The 19,444-nt window shown below is 35.7% G+C and overlaps 1 protein-coding gene across 2 annotated transcripts in view; it reads left to right on the top strand.

Moving 5' to 3' along the window:
• The window catches only part of LOC123550371 (dipeptidyl peptidase 2-like), a 202,336-nt gene that overhangs the window by 139,162 nt on the left and 43,730 nt on the right, over positions 1–19,444 (top strand). For both annotated transcript variants that reach the window (XM_053524920.1, XM_045338803.2), the window contains exon 3: positions 13,705–13,868. In XM_053524920.1, coding sequence (XP_053380895.1) covers positions 13,705–13,868 — 164 coding nt within the window. The remainder of the gene's footprint in view (positions 1–13,704; positions 13,869–19,444) is intronic.

Here is a 19,444-nt window from a genome sequence, read left to right as displayed (position 1 = left end):
TCCGATGATGATGTGATGACCTCATAGAATAAGTTACATACATGTAGTTTTTATTTGTCAAAATTATGCCCCTTTTTAACTTAGAATTTTTGGTTCAAGTGTTGCATGTAAGCATATTTTTCAAAAATTATGGGGCCAAATGCTTTGAGATTTCACCTGTATCTTTGATATCATGAGATGACCTCACATGGCAAATAACATAACTCATGCTTTTATTTTGCCGAAGTTATGCCCCTTTTTAACTTAGAAATTTTGGTTAAAATTTTGCATGTAAGCAGGCTTCTGGAAGAATTCTAGGCCAAATGCTTCCAGAGTTCGCACTTAACTTCATAATCAAAGGTGATGTTGCATAACTCTAGCTTTCATTTGGTAAAAATTATGCCCCTTTTTTACATGCAAATTTTGGGACAGTTTTGCATTTAAGCAGTTTCCCAAAAATTACTTTACCAAATATTTTAAGATTCTGCAGACATCTTTGGCATCATTGGGTAACCTTACCTGGCAAGTTTCATCTCTTGTTTACATTTTAGCAGAATTAGGCCCCTTTTGTCAACTAAAGCTTTTGTATGTTAGCCAGTAGTAGATGGAAGGGCTTTAACATTCAAGCATGCTGTTATTAGATAGCTTTTGTTATTATTAAAATTGGAACATAATAAATAACATTTTATATTCAGCTGAACAAATTTTGATGAAACTTTGTAACACGGACCATTGCTATGAATGAGAAAAATATCATTGCAAGATATGATATATAGTTTTTATAGAGTTGTCATCCCTTGATCAAGCAAACCTTATTGCACTAAGTCTTTAAAACCAGTGATTGGTTTCAGTGAAACAGTGTAGAAATGATTACATTGACTTTCTGATTCATTCTGTTCTGTCTTGTCTGCATGTGAAATTTAATTGAAAAGAAACAACCGTCTACACTTCAGTTGATTGAGTAAAAACAAAACAACAAAGGAAAAGCACTATGTTTAGCCTGTCTGTATCATTTCAACAACACACTGCATGCAGCAATTAAACAGCATATAAATTAACAGTACAGCTGCTTTCTAGCTCTGTCAAAATGAACTTGTCCGCAGCAGTTTGGTTACACAGCTATGTTAAAATGAACTTATCCACAGCCATTTCATGACATAATGTCTACACTCGTCTTTTATAACACAGCTATACAAGCGCTCTGTCAAAATGAACTTGTCTACACTCGTTTTTATAACACAGCTATACAAGCGCTCTGTCAAAATGAACTTGTCTACACTCGTCTTTTATAACACAGTACAAGCGCCCTGTCAAAATGAACTTGTCTACACTTGTTATAATAACACAGCTATACAAGTGCTCTGTCAAAATGAACTTGTCTACACTCGTTTTTATAACACAGCTATACAAGAGCTCTGTTAAAATGAACTTGTCTACACCCGTTTTTATAACACAGCTATACAAGCGCTCTGTGAAAATGAACTTGTCTACACTCGTCTTTTATAACACAGCTTTACAAGCGCTCTGTCAAAATGAACTTGTCTACACCCGTTTTTATAACACAGCTATACAAGCGCTCTATCAAAATGAACTTGTCTACACTCGTTTTGATAACACAGCAATACAAGCGCTCTGTCAAAGCGAACTTGTCTACACTCATTTTTTAGCTCACCTGAGCAATGCTCAGGTGAGTTTTTCTGATCGCTCGATGTCCGGCGTCCGTCGTCCGTCGTCTGGCGTCTGTCGTCTGTCGTCCGTCGTCTGTCAACAGTTAGCTTGTGTATGCGATAGAGGCTATATTTTTCAATTAATCTTCATGAATATTGGTCAGAATGATAACCTTGATGAAATCTAGGCCGAGTTCGAAAATGGGTCATCTCGGGTCAAAAACTAGGTCACTAGGTCAAATCAAAGAAAAACCTTGTGTATGCGATAGAGGCTGTATTTTTTATTTAATCTTCATGAATATTGGTCAGAATGATAACTTTGATGAAATCTAGGCCGAGTTCGAAAATGGGTCATCTCGGGTCAAAAACTAGGTCACTAGGTCAAATCAAAAAAAATCCTTGTGTATGCGATAGAGGCTGTATTTTTCAATTAATATTCATGAATATTGGTCAGAATGATAACCTTGATGAAATCTAGGCCGAGTTCGAAAATGGGTCATCTCGGGTCAAAAACTAGGTCACTAGGTCAAATCAAAGAAAAACCTTGTGTATGCGATAGAGGCTGTATTTTTCAATTCTTCTTCATGAATATTGGTCAGAATGATAACCTTGATGAAATCTAGGCTGAGTTCGAAAATGGGTCATCTCCGGTCAAAAACTAGGTCACTAGGTCAAATCAAAGAAAAACCTTGTGTATGCGATAGAGGCTGTATTTTTCAATTGATCTTCATGAATTTTGGTCAGAATGATTGCCTTGATGAAATGTAGGCCGAGGTCGAAAATGGGTCATCTCAGGTCAAAAACTAGGTCACTAGGTCAAATCAAAGAAAAACCTTGTGTATGCGATAGAGGTGGTATTTTTCAATTGATCTTCATGAATTTTGGTCAGAATGATTACCTTGATGAAATCTAGGCCGAGTTCGAAAATGGGTCATCTGGGTTCAAAAACTAGGTCACTAGGTCATATCACGTAAAATCCTTGTGTATGCGATAGAGGCTGTATTTTTCAATTGATCTTCATGAATTTTGGTCAGAATGATACCCTTGATGAAATTTAGACCAAGTTCGAAAATGGGTCATCTGGGGTCAAAAACTAGGTCACTAGGTCAAATCAAAGAAAAACCTTGTGTATGCAATAGAGGCTGTATTTTTCAACTGATCTTCATGAAATTTACCCAGAATGATAACCTTGATAAAATCTAGGCCGAGTTCGAAAATGGGTCATCTGGGGTCAAAAACTAGGTCACTAGGTCAAATCGAAGAAAAACATTGTGTATGCAATAGAGGATGTATTTTTCAATTGATCTTCATAAAATTTGGTCAGAGTGATTGCGTTGATGAAATCTAGGTCGATTCTGAATATGGGTTATCTGAGGTCAAAAACTAGGTCACTAGGTCCAATTAAAGAAAAATCTTGTGTATGCGATAGAGATTGTTTTTTTTTCAATTGATTTTTATGAAATTCGGTCAGGTTGATTGCCTTAATGAAATCTAGGTCGAATTTGAATATGGCGCGTCATCTGAGGTCAAAAACTAGGTCACTTGGTCAAATCAAAGAAAAAACTTCTGTATGTGATAGAGGCTGTATTTTTCAGTTGATCTTCATGAATTTTGGTCAGAATGATTGCCTTGATAAAATCTAGGTCGAGTTTGAACATGGGTCATCTAGGGTCAAAAACTAGGTCATATCTAAGAAAATGCTTGTTTTATCGCAAGAGACCAATTTTTTGGTCCAAGCTTAATGAAAATTGGTCAGAATATTTGTTTCCATGAAATCACTAGGTCAAACATGTTTTACACTGTTACGGAGTGTTTCTTAGGTGAGCGACCTAGGGCCATCTTGGCCCTCTTGTATAACACAGCTATACTTTAGCGCTCTGTGAAAATGAACTTGTCTACAATGAACTTGTCTACACTCGTTTTTATAACACAGCTGTATAAGAGCTCTGTCAAAATGAACTTGTCTACACTTGTTTTAATAACACAGCTATAATTAAGCACTCTGTCAAAATGAACTTGTTGAATGTCAGCACTCATTCAAAATGAACTGGTTGGCAGCCATTTTATAATGCATTAATACTAGCATTCTGTCAAAATAAACTTGTCTGCATCCTTTTTTATATGCCCGTTTGAAAAACAGGACGTATTATGGGAACGCCCCTGGCGGGTGGATGGGCGGGCGGCGTCCACAGACTTTGTCCGGAGCATATCTTCTTCATGCATTGAGGGATTTTAATGAAACTTGGCACAATTGTTCACCCTTATGAGACAGAGTGTCATGCGCAAGAACCATGTCCCTAGGTCTAAGGTCAAGGTCACACTTAGAGGTTAAAGGTCAAATTCAAGAATGGCTTTGTCTGGAGCATATCTTCTTCATGCATGGAAGGATTTTGATGTAGCTTGGCACAATTGTTCACCATCATGAGATGGAGTGTCATGCACAAGAACCAGGTCCCTGGATCTAAGGACAAGGTCACACTTAGAGGTCAAAGGATACAAGAATGAAAACTTTGTCCGGAGCATATCTTCTTCATGCATGGAGGGATTTTGATATATCTTGTTACAAATGTTCACCACCACGAGACGGAGTGTCGTGCGCAAGAACCAGGTCCTTAGGTCTAAGGTCAAGGTCACACTTAGAGGCCAAAGGTCAGATACAAGAATGACTTTGTCTGGAGCATTTCTTCTTCATGCATGGAGGGATTTTGATGTAACTTGGCACAATTGTACACCATCTTGAGACGGAGTGTCATGTGCAGGTCCCTTCTTTAGAATTACTTCCCTTTGTTGTTACTATAAATAGCTTATATTGTAACTTTTTTATTACTAGTTGTAGGGAAAAATCGAGACTACTTTTCTGTAGTACAACATGCATGTTACATCCAATTCTGAGGTGTATTTTGACCTATCACTATACCTGGTAAGTATTTTTGTGTGGACTTACAAATTTTTTTTGGATTTTTTTTTTTTTTTTTTTTTTTTTAAGATTAACTTCCCTTAGTTGTTACTATAAATAACTTACATTGTAATTTTTTTTATAATTGACCTGAGGGAATAACCAAGACCACTTTTCTGTGGTACAACATAGATGTTACTTTCAAATTTTAGGTGTATTTTAAGGTATCTCTCTAACTGGTAAGGATTTTTATGGTGGACTTAGAAAAACAAAAGAATTACAATAATTACTATATAAAACATAGTAAACAACCACAAAATTAAAATTCGATTTGCAAATACAGGTGCTAATGTAAAGAAATTTGCTGTGACGGGCGTATATTGTGACATTCTGGCACTCTTGTTCAGCACAATCTCAATACTATTGCTCTGTCAAAATAAACTTGTTGGCAGCCATTTAAAACATTGCCTTACTAGCAGTCCATCAAAATGCAGCTGTACTAGCACTCAGTCAAAATGAACTTCTTTGCCGCCATTGTATAACACGGGTATACTAGTACCTTATCAAAATAAACTTTTTAGAAGCCATTTTATACCACAGCTATATTGCAACTGAGTCAGAAGAAACTTGTCAACAGCCACTTTATACAGTTGCCATTTTATGCCACAGCCATACTAGTTTTCTTGTTTTTTTTACCACAGCTAATTATCAGGGCTGTATCAAAATAAGTTTGTCTGCAGCCTTTTTTTACCATAGCTATACCAGCACTGCGCTGAAATCAGCTTGTCTGCAACAATTTTATACCACTGTTATCCTAGTGTTCTGTCAAAAGAAACTTTGTCTGCAAACATTTTATACCACAGCTTTACTAGTGCTATGTCAAAATAAGCTTGTCTGCAGACATTTAATGCTATAGTTATATATTAGCACCGTGTCAAAATAAGCTTGTCTGCAGCCGTTTTATACCTCAGCCATATTGGCTTTCTGTAAAAATGAATTAAACTTGTCTGCGTTGTGTCAAAATAAGTTTTATACCACAGCTATACCAGCGCTGTGTCAAAATCAGCTTGTCTGATTTGTAAAAAAAACTTGCCAGCACTCATTTCATAACACATCTGTACAAGCCCTTTGTCAAAATTGGCTTGTCAGCACTCATTTCATAACACATCTATACAAGCCCTTTGTCAAAATTGGCTTGTCAGCACTCATTTCATAACACATCTATACAAGACCTTTGTCAAAATTGGCTTGTCAGCACTCATTTCATAAAACATCTATATAAGCCCTTTGTCAAAATCGGCTTGTCAGCAGTCATTTTATACCACAGCTATACTAGCACCATGTCAGAATCAGCTTGTTGACAGCCATTTAATACCACTGCTATACAAGAGCTCTGTCAAAATAAGCTTGTAACATATCTCAAACTGATATGACTTCCTTTGGGATTATGGATAACACTTTTTTTACTATAACAGAATTCCTTTTAGACTGGTGCTGGGGGGTGGGGGCTGGGGGGTGTTGCTCATTTCATAACAGACTCAAATGGACCGAGTCTGCTTTTATGTTGTTTGGTTGCTTTCTGTGCTTTCACAGATTTTATTCATTTAAAAAAACATCTATTATGCTGTAAATGAACATCAGGAATTATTATCGCCAGTCTTTCTATTCCAGTTCAGAGTAAGTGACAAAATATTAACCTATTTCCAAAGCCTTTGAATACACTTAGTATAAAAAGACTAAACTGAATTCTATAGAATAAAAGTTTTCATAATAGTTCCAACAGACAAAAGTAGAAACAACTCCCAATGTTGGCAATATATGATTATTTCAAAGAAACAAAACTCTTTTCTGAATGAAAGAGCATTGGTTTTCTTTAGAATCCATAGAAATTATTTGGAAGTCTTTCTCTAACATGGTATATTTGTAAGAGTACAGTTAACAGATGAAGGTAAACATCTGTATCTTGTTCTAGAGAATTTACTCCCCCAACATTTTTGTAGCAATTATCTGTTATACTAAAGGGTTGTTCTAAATGTAGAGCACAACATATTTGCCAGTATATTATACTAAAGCCTCAACAAAATGTAGAGTACATTGTACTTGACAATCTTTTACCTTGTTCAAAATGTAGAGAACATTGTATTGTATTACTCAATTTACAATCCAACTTCACTGACATTTCATCAACTTACAGTCTTCTAAATACCTTCTGTGACTTTGAGTGGTTGTTAGGCTCTTGGAGGATGTCTGTCTATTCTATAAGAAGGGCAAACTTCCTTTTCTTAACTTTTTAGCTTGACTATTCATAGAATAGTAGAGCTATTTGGACTCGTCTGTGCGTTGGCGTCCGCGTCAGCATCCCAATTTGGTTAAGTTTTTGTATGTAAGCTGGTATCTCAGTAACCACTTATGGGAATGGATTGAAACTTCACACACTTATTCACTGTAATAAACTGACTTACATTGCACAGGTTCCATAACTCTATTTTGCTTTTTTTTACAAAGTTATACCCCTTTTTCGACTTAGAAATTTTTGGTTACGGTTTTGTATGTAATTAAGCTGGTATTTCAGTACTCACTAATGGGAATGGATTGAAACTTCACACACTTGTTCACTGTCATGATATGACATGCAGTGCAAAGGTTCAATAACTCTACTTTGCATTTTACAAAATTATGCACCTTTTTCAACTTAGAAGTTTTTTGTTAAATTCTTATATGTAAGCTGGTGTCTCAGTACCCACTAATGGGAATGGATTGAAACTTAACACATTTGTCCACTGTCATGAGCTGATAAGCACTGTGCAGGTTCCATAACCCTGTTTTGTACTTTTACAAGATTATGCCCCTTTTTCAACATTTGTATTCATTCAATTGACAAGGCTGTTGAATAGTCAAGCATTGCTGTCCTCCGACAGCTCTTGTTATAAAATGCATTCATTAGCTAGTAATTATGAGTAAATAATAGAAAAAAAGTGACTCTGAAGAAGATCTCTATTGTTTTTTTTCGGCCACAGTGTGAAAACTTAAAAAAAAACTTTGAAAGTACAACAGATTTTTTGTGTTTGCTTAGTGGCAACAAAAGAGAATATATATGAAATAATGCTACAATTTTCAAAAGTTACATATAATAATGCCTTCTATTCATGTACTCAAACTGTTTCTTGTATTTTCATCAGATTCTGAATTATTAAATTCTGTAATCATGAACAGATTTATTTAATAATTACATTCTTATTTCATTTTTTCTTTCTTCAGCATATTAATATTTTAAATGTGTTTAAAAGTTTACAATCTAAATCATATATCCTTTGGTACTTTCCATTTTCTTCATTTTTTTTTACATGACCTGATTCCACTTGCAAACAGACATATCATAGTTTATTATGCAGCTCTGGAGTCTTTTGGCAATTATTCTCATGAAGTAGTTTGAATGCTCACAACAGTTGAGCCGCGCCATGAGAAAACCAACATAGTGGCTTTGCGACCAGCATGGATCCAGACCAGCCTGAGCATCCGCGCAGTCTGGTCAGGACTCATACTGTTCGCTTTCAGACCCTATTGCAGTTGAAGAAACCATTAGCGAACAGCATGGATTCTGACCAGACTGCGTGGATGCGCAGGCTGGTCTGGATCCATGCTGGTCGCAAAGCCACTATGTTGGTTATCTCATGGCATGGCTCAGTTACTTTTGTCTCATTCCTCTTACCTGGAAAGATTCTGCTGCATTCATCTTCTTTTTTTGGCTTTTTGTTTCTGTTTTTAAATTGTGCAGACAATTGATCATTTATTTGGCACTACTGTGTTATGTGCATACTAATATAATAGGTTCTTCAAGCTGCTATAATTGTTTCAGTATGAGTTAACATTATACAAATTAAAATGTGCAAGGCGTTACCACTTTCAGAGGCATACATCACTTACTTATTGTAGAAAATGATGAGACGGATGATATTGATGTTTCAGCCTATGATAGCTTCGACTACCCGGTTTATGATAAAATAAGTTATATAAGAACCAGTAGCCTTATAATTGCTGATTTGCTCTAATAATTTATGATAAAATCAGCTCTTTGAGGACCAGTAGCCTGTTTACTGTTTATGATAAAATCAGCTCTTTGAGAGAAAATCAGTAGCATGTTGGTGATGCTCAAATAGTTTACAAGAAAATCAGCTCTTTGAGAACCTGGTAGCCTATGTATGATTTGCTCTATAAGTTTATGACAAAATCAGCTCTCCAAGCCCTTATGAAAATGAAATATGGAAACAAGCTGGCATTAAGCTGCAAGGTAACTGTCAATGATCTGGCAACAGTCTGTCAAAAAAAAAAGGTAACTGGAAATAATCTGACTCCTATATGGGAACAAACTTCCAAGAAAAAAAGTTTAGCTGAAAATAATATGGACACTATTTCCATATTATTTCCAGTTTCTGGGAATAATCTGCAAACTATATGACAATAAACTGGCTCATAACAATCAGCATGTAAACACACTGACAATATTGTCAGCTTGTTTCCAGTGTCTGGAAGAAATCTGGCAGGAAAATGGCAAGAAACTGGAAATAAAAAAACATAATTTCTAATAATCGAATGAATGAGTACTGAGATACCAGCTTGCATACAAAAACTTAAGCAAAAAATGCTATGTGGAAAAAGGGGCTTAATTTTGGAAAAAAGTATAGTTATGGGACCTGCTTAGTACATGTCAGGTCATGACATTGAACAAGTGTGTAATTAGTTTCAATCTATAATTTTGTAAAAAAAAACAAAAACATAGGGGCATGTCCAATAACTTCTATTCTTTGAATAATCGAGATAAAAATTACATAAGTGACAATATTGTATGGATTTTCTGTCTGTCTGACAGTACATCGGATATAAATTTACTCAGAGCAGATTCTGACAATGCACTGGCTACACAATGGCAACACACATGGCAATATACCCATCTTAGCAATTTTCACAGCAAAACAAATATTACAAGACACCTTATCAAATGGCCGAGTGTTGCATTTTTCCCTCCAAAACTATTTTCAGTTTTCAGTAGTTTTCCAGCACTGATGGGCACATTGTAAAGGTACTTTTTCATCATTTTCCAGTTACTTGTTTTCATTGTAACACAGATTCTGTCCGCAACAAGTATTTTTGCTAAACAGATACAGAAATTTTAAAAGTCATGTATTTTCGCTACCCTGTAAAATTAAACTTGCAGATTTACCATAATCTTTGTCAAATTTCCTTTGGTTTCAATATTATATTATATTGCAAATCTTAATTGGTATTAAAATTGAGTCACAAGCAAATGAAGGTTTTAAGTCACATTAAAATTCATATTAAACATTAATAAGGATAAATAGAAAAAAATATATACTGACACTAAACTGGAAACAAACTTCCCATACACTGACAATGCTATGACAATACAATGGTAATAAAGACAATTTTCCTAGAGGGAAATAAAAAAAATTAGTAACACTGAGTAGTAAGCCATATATTGGGATACTAGTCCATCTTTAGCTCAGTAGGTAGAGCGTCGATCTACGGATCATGGGGTCGCGAGTTCGATCTTAGGACGGGGCTTATGTTCTCCGACTATTTGATAAATGACATTGTGTCTGAAATCATTAGTCATCCACCTCTGATTCATGTGGGGAAGTTGGCAGTTACTTACAGAGAACAGGTTTATACTGGTACAGAATTCAGGAACACTGGTTAGGTTAACTGCCCCCTGTTACATGACTGAAATACTGTTGAAAAACAGCATTAAACCCAAAACAAACAAACAAAACTAGTCCATCTGCCACACTAATGTATACCCGCTGTTACATGACTGAAATACTGTTGAAAAACGGCGTTAAAACCCAAAACAAAAAAACACTAATGTATAAGTGCTCATAAGTTTGTACTTAATAAAGGAATTTAGTTAAAACTTTAAATAATGATAGTTTGCTAAAGTGTTTCTCTTGTCCATGTAAGAGAGCCTGGCATGTTGTGACTGACTATACACTGACAATACAATGACAACACACTGGCAATATGCCAGTGTGTTGTCAGAAAAATATTTCCAGTTGACTGGCTGTGCACTGACAATACAAGGACAACAGACTGGAAAGTCCAAAAAGCCGCTTGTTGTCAGTTGTGTATCCAGTGTGTTGCCAGATTGACATTGCATACCAGTTTGTTGCCAGACTGTTGTCAGTGTTTATTTCCAGATACCTCTATATAATTTAGCTCCTTCAAATAGTTGTATATGAAAAATCAATGAAATTTTGTTAAAACGTCATTATAAACATCACTGACAACAAACTGTATATAAACTGACAGCAGACTGGAAGTTAAATTTTACAGCTGGTTTTCAGGTCTGGAAATCAGCTGACAAGCACATGGACACATGATGGTTATTCAGTGGCAACACACTGGTTCAGTTTATTGTCAGCTCTGGAAATAGGCTGGCAAGTAACTGGATTTTAGAGTATTAGTGACTGGAAGCACACTGGACATAAACTGACCACACACTGACAATAGGGAAGGTTTTTCATAAGGGAGAACCAATAGCCTGTTTGTGAAATATGATAAAATCAGCTCTTTTGAGAACTAGTAGCCTATTGGTGTTTTACTCTACCCGTTTTGTAATGAAATCAGCTCTTTGAGAACCAGTAGCTTATTGGTGATTTACTCTACCAGTTTTATGATGAAATCATCTTTTTGAGAACCAGTAGCCTATTGGTGATTTGCTCTACCAGTTTTATAATGAAATCAGCTCTTTGAGAACCAGTAGCCTATTGGTGATTTGCTCTACCAGTTTTATGATGAAATCATCTTTTTGAGAACCAGTAGCCTATTGGTGATTTGCTCTACCAGTTTTATAATGAAATCAGCTCTTTGAGAACCAGTAATTTTGGTGATTTGCTGTTCCAGTTTTATGATGAAATCATCTCTTTGAGAACCAGTAGCCTATTGGTGATTTGCTGTACCAGTTTTATGATGAAATCATCTCTTTGAGAACCAGTAGCTAGCCTATTGGTGATTTGCTGTACCAGTTTTATAATGAAATCAGCTCTTTGAGAACCAGTAGCCTATTGGTGATTTGCTCTACCAGTTTTATGATGAAATCATCTTTTTGAGAACCAGTAGCCTATTGGTGAGCTCTACCAGTTTTATAATGAAATCAGCTCTTTGAGAACCAGTAATTTTGGTGATTTGCTCTACCAGTTTTATGATGAAATCATCTCTTTGAGAACCAGTAGCCTATTGGAGATTTGCTCTACCAGTTTTATAATGAAATCAGCTCTTTGAGAACCAGTAGCCTATTGGTGATTTGCTTTACCTGTTTTTAGCTCACCTGAGCACAAAGTCCTCAAGGTGAGCTTAAATTTATGATCGCCCTGTGTCCGTCGTCCGTCTGTCGTCGTCAACAATTTGACTATTAACACTCTAGAGGTCACAATTTTGGCCCAATCTTAGTGAAACTTGGTCAGAATGTTACCCTTAATAAAATCTTGGACGAGTTCAATATTGGGTCATCTGGGGTCTGGGGTCAAAAAGTAGGTCACTAGGTGAAATCTAAGGAAAATCTTGTTAACACTCTAGTGGCCATATTTATAATTGTATCTTCAGGAAACTTAATCAGATTGTTAATCTTGATGATATTTAGGCCAAGTTCAAATCTGGGTCATGTGGGGTCAAAAACAAGGTCACCAGGTCAAATCAAAGGAAAAGCTCGTTAACACTCTAGAGACCACATTTATGACCATATCCTAATGAAACTTGGTCAGAATGTTAATTTCTATCATCTTTAGGCCAAGGTTGAATCTGGTTCATGTGGGGTCAAAAACTAGGTCGCCATGTCAAATCAAAGGTAAAGCTTGTTAACAATCTGAAGGCCACTTTTATGACTGTATCTTCATGAAACTTGATCAGAATGTTAATTTCTATGATCTTTAGGCCAAGGTCGAATCTGGGTCATGTGGGGTCAAAAACTAGGTCACTAGGTCAAATCAGAGGAAAAGCTAGTTTTCAGGGGTTAGAATTAGGTCAGGTGAGCGATACAGGGCCTTCAGGGCCCTCTTGTTTTGACGAAATCAGCTCTTTGAGAACCATGTAGCTTATTGGTGATTTGCTCTACCAGTTTTATGATGAAATCATCTCTTTGAGAACCAGTAGCCTATTGGTGATTTGCTTTACCTGTTTTTTTAATGAAATCAGCTCTTTGAGAACCAAGTAGCCTATTGGTGATTTGCTCTACCAGTTTATGAGGAAATCGGCTATTACCGAACCAGTAGCCTATTGGTGATTTGCATAGCCAGTTTATGATAAAATCAGTTTTTTTAAGAAGAAGAAACCTTGTTGGTAATTTGATCAAGAAGCTTATAATAAAATCAGTGATATATGAACCAAAAGCTTAATGGTGATTTGCTGTAACAGTTCATGATAAAATCAGCAATATGAGAACTAGTCACCTACTGGTGATTTGCCTGACCAGCTTGTGATAAAATTGGCTCAGTGAGAAACAATAGATCTATGCCAGCAAGTAGCATCCACTTGCTCTACCAGTTTATGATAAAACCAGATCTATGAGAATTAGTAGCGTGTTAGTGATTTGCACTACCAGTTTATGATAAGAACCATGAAATGAGCTTTATTTGAACAAGTAGAAGTCAAGTGGGAATGTTCTCAAATTGAAGTATTTTAGGGGTATGCATCCTTAAGTGCATTTCCATAACACCGGAGACAAAAGGCTGCATACGATGACATATTGTAAGAACTGATATCAAAGTTTTAAGTTAGAAACTTAGACTTAGAAAGCTAAATCTGGTTCTTCTCTAATTGTTCAATTAGCGTATGTTTTAATGAAACTTGGCTGGAGCAGACAGCAGAGAAAAATTTCATAATTTGTTCTCATCAAAGTTATGGCAGCTTGAGTATTTTTCAGTTTTTATGTCTTCATCATTGATGAATGTGTGCCCAGGTGTACTTAAATATCATTACAACCTTGATACAGTATTAAAGGAAATCCACTCCTCTGTTGCTGTAACAAAGAAGGAAGACTTTGGTTTCTTACTCAGATCAAAGGGGATTTATGGAATTTCTGTGTGATACCTTTAATAGAAGAGTGAAGTAAAATAGCATGTTATATACTACATGTTCTTCTTGTGTTTTCAGAGGTATTATGGAGAGACCCTGCCATTTGGAAATGCCACATTTGAGCCAGCCAACATGGGATTGTTGACAGTAGAACAGGCACTAGCTGATTATGCTCTGTTGATCAAGTTTCTGAAACAGTCCCTCAATGCAACAGGATGTCCTGTGATTACATTTGGTGGAAGGTAAGTTGTGCAAACAATTTTTTAGTGCAACAGGATGTCCTGTGATCACATTTGGTCAAAGATAATAATTTCCATAAACATTCTCTCTATGCAACAGGATGTATGGTGGTAACATTTAACGAGGGGTAATGACTTCTGCTAACAGTCCCTTCAGTGTTACAGGATATCTTGTGATCACATAATGTGGAGGTTAATAAGTCTGCAAATAGTCTCTCAATGCAACAGAATGTCTTGTAATTACATTTAGTGGAGGGTTATAAGTTCTGCAAACAGCACTAAATGTAACAGGATGTCCTGTGATCACAGTTAGTGGAGGGTAATAAGTTCTGCAAACAGTCCCTCAATGTAACAGGATGTCTTGTGAAAGTTGTGATCACATATCATTAAGTCTGCAAATATAGTCTCTCAATGTAACAGGATGTCTTGTGGTTACATTTAGTGGTGGGTAATAAGTTCTGCAAACAATCCCGCAGTGCAACAGGATGCCCTGTGATCACCTATGCCATGATTTGGTGGTGTCCCTCAATGTTAAGTGACGGCCTGCGATCACATTTGGTTGAAGTCAATAGTAAAGTTTACCAAAGTTTGTTTATCAGGTTTCTGAAACAGTATGTCATGTGATCACATTTGTGGAAGGTAATAGTATGTTTATAAGCTTGTTTATCTGGTATCTGAAACAGGATGTCCTATGATCTTATTTAGTTGAAGGTAATAGTATAGGTTATCAAAGTTGTTTATTGGAAGACATGTTGTCGCACATGGTTGAAGGTAATATTATAATTTGTCCAAGTTTGTTTATCAGGTTTGACACAGAATTTCCTGTGATCACAGTTGGTAGAAGGTAATAGTGTAGTAGTAAGAGTTGTTACTAAAATTTCATGAATAGTCATTCAATGCTACAGGATGTCCTGTGATCACATTTGATAGAATTGTCACAATTCATGACCAATGAAATCTGCTTAATCCTTTTGAGGCATAGTGTACAACCAAGCAATACAGGGACAGACTTTGTTTGACTGAGTCTACTCATGAGAGATAATGAAATGTATGACACCACTGGCACCAGCTTTAAAGCAGCAGTCTGTTATACATACCCATTGAATGGACTCTGTGATCATTAAGGACCAGAAAATATAACAACAATAGCTGTTCACATAATCCCTGAATGCAACTAGATGTTCTATAATCACATTTGACAGAAGGTTACAATATAGTTCGAGGGCTCAGCGCAAGACTATTCTAACTTGATTTTCAGAAATTAGTCAGGAAGTGAAAAAAATTGCGTTGTAGTTTTGGATATGGCCTTATAAATTGTTTCTCATCATCAGTACATCTTAAAAGGCTAAACTGATACTGAACACTTTCAGTTTTTCAATAAAATCATTTAATTTGATTTTATACACATCTTTAAACTTAGCATAGTTTTGCACCAGAAACACACACTACTTAAAACTATTTTTTTATGCAAGACTATTCTATCTCAAGTTAGAATAGTTTTGCATAAAAAAGATGTTGAATCCAAATTATTTTTTAGTGCAGAATAATTCTAACTCCAGTTTGAATACTTCTGCAATATGTCTTAAGTCATGCAGACTCATGTTGTATGAAGAAAAATGGTATATATGAGTAGTCCCATAGGAAAAATGGAACCTGAAGCCCCTACCCCAATATTTTTCAATAAAATAAAAAATCTTTATACTTACTTCTAATCAAGTTTTTTCTCTTAGAGCATTCTAGCAATAAAAACAACAGAATGTTAAGATTTCATAAATAACTGAAATCATTAAAATGAAATTCTTGCAAATATATCCCCACATACAATAGAAATTGAAGTACCAAGCTATTACAGTAAAAGTTGTACTATAATTACTAGCAAAATGTGAATTTTCTTACATTTTTTAGCATAATTTAGACTTACATTGCATTTCATTCAACAACTGGTAAAATCAAGCATGATAAAGAGATTCCACAAAAATATCTAAGACACAGAAAACTGGGTGTCCTTTAATACACATACATCATGTATTGACCTTTTCAAATGAAACTTTAAAACTGTAACAATAACTATTAAGCGTGTTAAGAGGAAAAAGACCCTCTGAAATGTTAAGTGCACTGAAAAGTAACATTCATTGCAGATATCTATCAAAAACACTTTCTAGAAACAGTTTGAACAGTTTTGTCATGCGGAAGAAGCAGATAAAACAAATGATGGACTTTTGATATAATACCGCTCCAGCAAAGGAGTAGCGGATCTTGAAATTTCTGCTAAGAAATATTTGGCTGATCTGCATTCAACCTGTCTGAAGCTATGTTTATGTTGTTTTTAGCAGGGATTAAGCTAGGCTAAGATTTTAGGGAGAAGTCACTTCTCCCTCGGCTAGGATTAGGGAGAGTGAAATTTTAAGGAAATGTGGAAACATTTTAGCGCCATGACCAGACTTCAGGAAAGTTGGAAAAAATGGCCGGACATTTGGTCCAGCAATGCCTAAAAATCTGCCGGACCAAAAAAAATATGCCGGACCGAAGAAAATGTCAGTGTACCACGTATATGTTGCTTTTCTTTATTATAATTCATATTCAAGTCAGGTGTGATCATTTTTAGTCGTTAAATGTTGGTCAACCCTTTTATTTTCATACATTTGTTTCCTTTCACTTATGTTGGGCGTTAATTTATGTTTCTTTCCCGATCCTGCCCCGGCCTAATATGTAAGTGATGCCATTTTGATATGTTGTCCGAGATATTGCAGTTCTCGGGGTACGATAAATGCCAGTCAGTCAGACCGAATCCGGATTGAGAAACCACAGACCTGTTCAAAATTGTCCGGTCATGTCCGTCGGACCGACGAATTTCCAGAAGTCTGCATGACATGCAAGTTGAAAAAGGAATAAATATACTTATATCTGTTTTTATATGATTTCCTGTCTTTGTAAAGTAAATAACAACTTCACTGAAAATATCAGTGATTCTGTTTTCTTATCCATGTAAATCCAACCTCTTATCTTTGTGAATCTAATATGATTAAATTGCAAATTAAGGTATTTCACTCTTGTCTAATAATTGCCCAAACCAAGAAAACCCTTTAAATATGAAAAAAAAATTAAAAAGTCAATTCCATACTGATCAGCAAAACAGAAATCAAGCTCCCAGTGCTATTTGCACTCAAAGTCAAAACATGAAAACCCATAAAAGCATTTCACATGCTCTGGTCTTAAGAGTTACCCTTGTCCCTCCATCTGTCCGTCCCAATGTGTATCATTCATAAATTATCTAAAAAAGTATTTCAGCCAAAATCATCAAACCTCACAAGATTGTTATTCAGCAAGCGAAGCAGAGCACCAGGGGTTTTAACTTGGATCTCACACAGACAAGATTTATGGTCTTGACTTCTAGTCTAAAATAGGCATAAAAAGGGCCCAAGTCGCATGTATCTCAGAAAGTATCTGACCCAGTATTATGAAATATAACAGGAATATTATTTAGCATATAAAGTTGCTCATTTGGGGTTTTGTTAGTGACATCACTCAGTCAGACTAAAGTAATGGCCCTTGACTTAGTAAAAAGATAATTTATCATGCAAAGTTGTGTTGCATATATCTAAAAAAGTAAATATATCATAGGGTCATGAAACATCATTGGAATATTGTTTGGCATGTGAAGTTATGCACATGGGATTTTGTTCTGGATTTTTGTTAGTCAGACTAGTGTTATGGCCCTTGATTGTCAAAAATATGCATAAGTGGGATACAAGTTTGTGTCACTTGAATCTCAAAAAGTATTTGACTTAAGAGTAGTAAAACATTTGGGGATTGTTAAATAGCATCTGAAATAGCACACCTGGAGTTCTGTTTGGGATTTTACTCAGCCAGACTGGATTTATGGTCCTTGACTTAGTGATACAAATAAAGTGCTAAATGTGTTGCATATATTTTTATCTTAAAAAATTCTCCTAGATTCATGAAATCATTCAGGAATATTATCTGGTATGTGAATTTGTGCACCTAAATTTTTTTTTTTCACTTTGTTTGGCCAGAGTTATGGTCCTTGACTAAGTAAAAAAATAAAAGTTTTTTTCTACATGTTTGTCAAAATGTACTTTACCTAGAGTCACAAAACATTAGAGGATTGTTTTATAGCCTATGAAACTTTGCATCAGGTGTTCATTTTGGGATTTTACTCGGCTAGGCCAGAGTTTTGGCCCTTCACTAAGTGAAAAATTCATATAAAGGTCTTAAATTTGTGTTGCAAACATCTTAAAAAATATTACGCATATATATTATATAATGTATTGACTACTTTGATAGAGTATACAACTTTCTATCAATACATTTGATGAGTCAGATGTTAGTAGATATTTGTCTAGGACTATTTTACTGTATATATCGCCAGCTTCAAGAATGTGGTCTATGTCATCTGATTTCCATAACATAGGAGACTGTGCATTTGCAAGAAGCATAATTGCTGTTACACTATTGGCTATGCCCTTGCATCCAGCCCCATGGTACCTTGTATGCCCTTGATGATATGAACCTTGTACAGACAACATAATAACCTGAAAATGTTATTTATTTAAGCTCTTTGAAGTAAAGTAAGTGAAACAGTGTCATACCATTTTTCAATTCTAACAGTAGTGACACAGTTTTATGTTTATTAACTTTTAAAGTGACGAAACAAGATAAAAGTAAAGGTAAAGTTTCTTGTTTAACGTGGGTAGTCGACGAAAGTCCCCACCTGGAATGGATGGAACACCTTGTTTCCAGCCGAGCCCACGGCAGGTGTCATTATTACCTCCCCAGCATCCAGTCTAGGCCGATACTGCTGGAAACAGTACCAATTTAAGAAAATCACCCAGCCCTGAACACTAGTTGGGATATCAGCCGTGACCAGGAATCGAACCCGGTCCGCTGTGTTGTAGTCCAACCTGCTAATATATTAAAGATACACTGTATATATATGTAATTAGCTTTGTATCTGGACATATGCACAAGTTCTGCAATGGAAATACTGCGTGACGATAGAAGCGTAATATTCTCTACCGAAGAACAAGTGCATATTTTCCCAATGCAAAGATAATGACCCTTGTATTACATACCAGGTCCTATCTACACGTATGATGGTAATATGTTAATATTATGAATTTGTTCAGTAGCCTGAATAAGATTGAAAATACTGATATAAATAAAAGTATTAATGCAATGACACATTAAATTATGTTATGCACCCGATATGAATTACAAGCGTCAGCTTATTGAAAAAAATATGGACGTTTCCAGTACCATTGTAACTTAATGGTAACCACTTATATAGTATCAAGTCTAAGTGCAATCCCAGATCAGACATCACTATCAATGCTGTATCATAGTTTGCTGTTCAAACCATTAGGTTTGATTAAAATGTCCATGTAGCAAACACTACAGACTCTGATCAGCTGCACAGTTGATGAATGATTTTGAGCTACAATCAGGTCGTCAAGTTCAATAAAGTTATTTAGCACTCATCTGGATTTCAAATATATGCACAATTAAGTGACAAGGGGAATGCAAAATCAAACACTGATGCCTATCTTGGAACTTATTAT

This window comes from Mercenaria mercenaria, chromosome 15 (genome assembly GCF_021730395.1).
Source record: "Mercenaria mercenaria strain notata chromosome 15, MADL_Memer_1, whole genome shotgun sequence".
Lineage (NCBI taxonomy): Eukaryota > Metazoa > Mollusca > Bivalvia > Venerida > Veneridae > Mercenaria > Mercenaria mercenaria.
Note: the sequence above shows the minus strand (reverse complement) of the source record. Positions and strands in the feature narration are given on the sequence as shown.